This window comes from Colobus angolensis, unplaced genomic scaffold (assembly GCF_000951035.1).
Source record: "Colobus angolensis palliatus isolate OR3802 unplaced genomic scaffold, Cang.pa_1.0 Scaffold300, whole genome shotgun sequence".
NCBI lineage: Eukaryota > Metazoa > Chordata > Mammalia > Primates > Cercopithecidae > Colobus > Colobus angolensis.
Genome location: NW_012116267.1, coordinates 2,572,249 through 2,577,234, shown reverse-complemented (window position 1 = coordinate 2,577,234; position 4,986 = coordinate 2,572,249). Strand labels below are relative to the sequence as shown.

At 43.6% G+C, this 4,986-nt stretch overlaps 1 protein-coding gene across 1 annotated transcript in view; it reads left to right on the top strand.

The window, feature by feature from the left end:
- Positions 1–1,912, top strand: part of LOC105517522 — a 13,966-nt gene extending 12,054 nt beyond the window's left edge. Inside the window, 2 exon segments of the mRNA XM_011950057.1 lie at positions 1,590–1,769; positions 1,771–1,912. Coding sequence (XP_011805447.1) covers positions 1,590–1,769; positions 1,771–1,912 — 322 coding nt within the window.
- Positions 1,913–4,986: the final 3,074 nt, after the last annotated feature.

Sequence of the window (4,986 nt, the reverse complement as noted above, 5' to 3'; positions counted from 1 at the left end):
GAAAGGAAAGACTGGCTAATAGATACAAGTTATGGCAAGATGGGAGGGATAATTCTAGTGTTCTATAGCACTTTAGGGTGAATATAGTTAACAATTGTGCAAAATCAGATTCTGAGAGTGAAGTGTAGAAAGTATGTTCTTTTTTTTTTTTTTTGAGACAGAGTCTTACCCTGTCACCCAGGCTGGAGTGAAGGGGAGTGATCTCAGCTTACTGCAACTTCTGCCTCCTGAGTTTAAGCGATTCTTGTGCCTCTGCAGCTCTGTAGCGATTATTATTATATACATTTTTAAAGACAGAGGCTCGCTTTATTGCCCAGGCTGGAGTGCAGTGGCATGATCTTGGCTCACTGCAATCTCCACCTCCCGAGTTCAAGCAATTCCCCTGCCTCAGCCTCCTGAGTAGCTGAGACTACCGGCATGCATCACCACGCCTGGCTAATTTTTTGTATTTTAATAGAGATCGGGTTTCACCATGCTGGCCAGGATGGTCTTTATCTCCTGACCTCGTGATCCGCCCACCTCGGCCTCCCAAAATGCTGGAATTATAGGCATGAGCCACTGTGCTCAGCCTAAAAGAGAGGATTTTGATTGTTCACAACACAAAAAAATGATAAATGTTTGAGGTGATGGATATGCTAATTACCCTGATTTGATCATTATACATTGTACACATGTATCCAAATATCACTCTGTGTCCCATAAACATGTACAATTATTGCATATCAACTAAAAATAAAAAGAATCAATGCCTTTTAGATGGGTATATAAGATCTTTAGATGCCTGGTTCCAGACTGATGTCTCATCTTTTTCCCTCTAGTCCCTGGTATGGGACCAGAGCTGAGGATCTGGAATCAGACTGCTTAACTCAAATTCTACTTCTTACCTGGTGATCATGTCCAAAGGACTTTAATTTTCTTAAACCTCAGAAGACTTCAACTCTAAAATAAGTATAACATTGCCTAACACTAAGGGTTTATTTTGAGGAATAAACGTAATATAGTACCTAAGTAATGGCAAAATGCTTGGCACATAGGACTTGTTCAAATGAACGTGAGCTGTTATTAGCTAGACTGATTCACCTGGCTAAGTCACTGATTCCACTACAGGTCATCCTAATTCCTTGCCTTTTACTACCAACAAAACACAGATTGCAACACATTAATGGCTGGTGAAATCAATGGAGTTTATTGTGGCCAGCATTACAAAAAATTGTAATGAAATGATATACAACAGAATAGAATGGGTTGGAATTTAACAGAATTTAAAATAGCAGAATAGAATAGCATTTTTAAAAAGTGAATTTGTATAGTTAGGGTAATGATTGTTACAGCGTGTGGGTATAAAACATATTTATTATTGTGGGTTTTGGCCAAAAGAAGCTTGAGAAACACTGATTTCCATGATTCCTTTTGCCTGGAGTAATGAGTCTGATTGTTGCCCTCCGGTGGATTTTCAACAGCCTGTTGGAGCCCCACTTCCTTGAAAAGTTTTCACATGATTTTCCTTAGCTGAAATGCAAAACCTGTGGAAGCCAAGGGTGGGTTTTAAACGAGGGAGTGATTAGATACGATTTACATTGTAAGAACAGGTGCTCCTGTGACGAGGAAGCCTCAGGAGGGAGTGAGAGCAGAAGGGAGCCCACCTGTGGTCATCTCAGCAACAGCAGAAGAACCTGGGCTGCTGGGAGTGGAGTTGGAGAGAAACAGGTTGGTTTGGTAGTTATTCTGCAGGTAGAATGGACAGGCGAATTCCGCGAGATGCCCTGGGGTCGCTGCTCAGGCTCAGGTCTTTCTGTGGCTTCTTCTTGGTCAGTCTGGCTCCATTCCTCCATGTCTGGCTCATATCACTGCCTACATTCGGAGTCCATTTTCTGATGCCCTCTTTCAGCTCTTTGCCTGCACTTATCTGTGACTGCCTGCTCATCTCTCCAGGTGAACTGGAGCTCCTGGGAGTCCTTTCCTTTGTGGGGGTTATCAATATCAGAATGGAGTGACTTCCGTCAAACCCTAACAAAATGGAGGTGGAGACCATGAAGAGGGAGCCTACACGCATGCCTGTAACAGGACTTCTCACCAGGAATCCCTGCACATATGCCTCTGACGGGGACTATGCCAGGAACTCCTCACGTATGCAGGATTCGAGGTAAGTCATTTGCTCAAGGACACTTGCCCAGCAATGGCAGCCTCTACCAATGAGACGTCGCCAACTCCTGTAATCAATGGTCTTTGTTTCCAAACAGCTTATGTGGAATTCTCCTTTTTTTTGTCTGTAAAAGTTTTCTTTAGCTCCAATCTCTTTAGATATGCCTGTGATTCATCCCAGCACATGTTTCCCAGGTTGCAATCCTCTGCAATTCCCAAATAAGCTCTTTTTGTGGAGATCCTGTCTCTCTCTGTCATTATTTAGGTTGACACCTTTTATGTCCTGCGTTGCTGTTGATGACACCCACATTTGTACCTCCTGCTTGAACGTCCCCATCCCCAACAATGAAATTCCTATCTCTGTCTACTCGGTACCTCTATTTGAACCGCTAAGATGAGTATCCCAAACCGAGCTCCCGTGATGCCCCCAAAGCTGCTCCTCCTCACCACCTCCTCCTCTCAGCAATGGCAGCTGTATTCTTCTTTGGGCTTTATTCAGTCCCCCAACTTTGGAGCTTTCTTGACCCCTCTCTATTGCTCACACGCCATATTCAGTGTGTCGGCAAATCCTTTGGCCCTGCCTTCCAAAGACATCCAGAATCTCCTCACTTCTCACCACCTCTCTGTCTCACTCTGTGTCAGGCCACGCTGTGTGTCACTTGCACAGTCGCAGGAGCCTCGGATCGAGTCCTTCAGACCTTCTACCTCTTTGACTTCATCTTGTGCGGCTCCAAGCTCCGTGCTCTTCCTTGGACACACCGGGCATGCTCCTGGCAGAGCCTGTGCACTTGCTGTTCCCTTTGTCGGGAAGCCTTTTCCCCAGATATCTGCTCAGCTCATCCCTTGTCTCTTTCAGTTCTCACTCAGATTCCCCTTCTCAGTTGAGTCTTTCTGACCATCCTCATTAAAATCAAATAACACCCCTACTCCACTCCCTTGCCCATTTTTCTCATCCATTTCCACCCCCCCAGGACTAACCACTCTCTAACATTCTCTCTCTGTATATTTTTAATATATTCGTTTATACGTCTTGCATAAACAAAACGATTTGGTTTATTGTCTATCTCTTCTTGCTAGAATGTAAACTCCACAAGGGTAAGAGTGCTTGTTTATTTTGTCACCGTTGTGTCCCTGGCTCCTAAAATGCTGATGGTGTGGCCAGCTGCATGCGCTGCTGTCTCTATTTTGAAATCCTTAGTGAATTTTGGACAAGACCCTCCTCTTTCATTTTATGCTGGACCTGGAAAATTACGGAGCGGGTTCTGACTTCCAGGCACAGAGTACGCATTCAATAAATAATCTCTTGAATGAATGTTGAATGTGGTGGTTTTCAAAGCAGATGTGAGATAAGAGGTTACTGATTGCTTGACTGAATGGAGGGAGGGCTGATTATTCACTCATTCATTCAATAACATTCAACAAATATTTACCTGACATCCTTAGGGATTAAATTTCTGTCCACTGATAGCGAACCTCATGCATTGTGTTGCACACTTCATAGATTTGAGGGATTTTAGGAATACAACACCCTGTGATGTAGGTATGATTGTCTGCACTTCCAGATGAGGATACTGAGAAGTAAGGCATTGCCTGAGGTCGTGTGGCTAGTGGAAGCCACAGGCAGGATTATCCCATGGCTGGCCAGGCTGAGCTGTGGGGGCAGCTCCTGTACTTTCAGTCTCCTCCTTCAGCATCCCTCCTCCTCACTCCCCATTCGTGGGCTGCTTCTCCCAGGATCAGGCAGCCTCCGTCCACCTTTTCTCACTTCACCCTTTCTCTTTGCAGAATTAGAAAGAATCGGCTCTCACCTATTTGTTTCTTACTGTGGATTTATCCATGTGTCACCTCTCCCAGGCAGAATTACATTCTGAAGGCATCTCTAATTGAGATTGCTCCATGGGGAAGGACTCTTAGACCTCAGAAAGCAGTTGTTAAGTCCCTGGAGTGAGGCAGGAACCCCAAAGCCCTGATGACACCCCATGTAGGTACCCCTAAACCTGCCTACATTTCAGGCCAGGCCTCCAGTATAGAGATGGAAAATAGTCCCACTTTTGGTCACAGATTCTAGAAAACTGTGAAATTCTGGGGAAATCCATTTTGAGTAATACCTTTTAGAAGAAGGAAAAATGGAAGTAGCTTATCATAGCATGGGTTTTGCTAGACAAAGATGGCAATTCAGGAGGAAACATAAATTTAACAACTCTTAAGTATGCGCAGCTGACATCTCGTAGAGAGGGCTGCTGACTAAACCAGAAGTTACTGTCTGCATCCTCTGTCACTTACAAATAAAAATGAGGACCAGACCTTAGTTATGAAATGCATGAACAACCTCTGCTGTGGGAGCCACATAAAAAGATGGTGATTCCAAATATTTAACCTTATCATGTGTCTGTGTGGTTTCATTTGAAAATGTGGGGTGCCTGAAATTCTCAGAACTTCGAAAACTCTTAAGTTTTTTTTTTTTTGTTTTGAGACAGGGTCTTACTCTGTTGCCCAGGCTGGAGTGCGGTGGTGCAATCATAGTTCACTGCAGCCTCAAACTCCTGGCCTCAAAGGATCCTCTCAAATACCTGGGATTACAGGTGCATGCCATCTTGACCAATTTTTAATTTTTTTTTGTAGAGATGAGGGTCTTTCTATGTTGCCCAAGCTGGTTTTGAACTCCTGGGCTCAAAAGATACTCCCACCTTAGCCTCCCAAAGTGCTGGGATTACAGGCAGAATTCACCACGCCCAGTTGAAACTCTATGCATTGAAATAACAAATATAAGAAATAGGTAAAAATATAATACATAATAAATATAATAAATGTAATAAATACACAAATATATAAATATAGTATTCT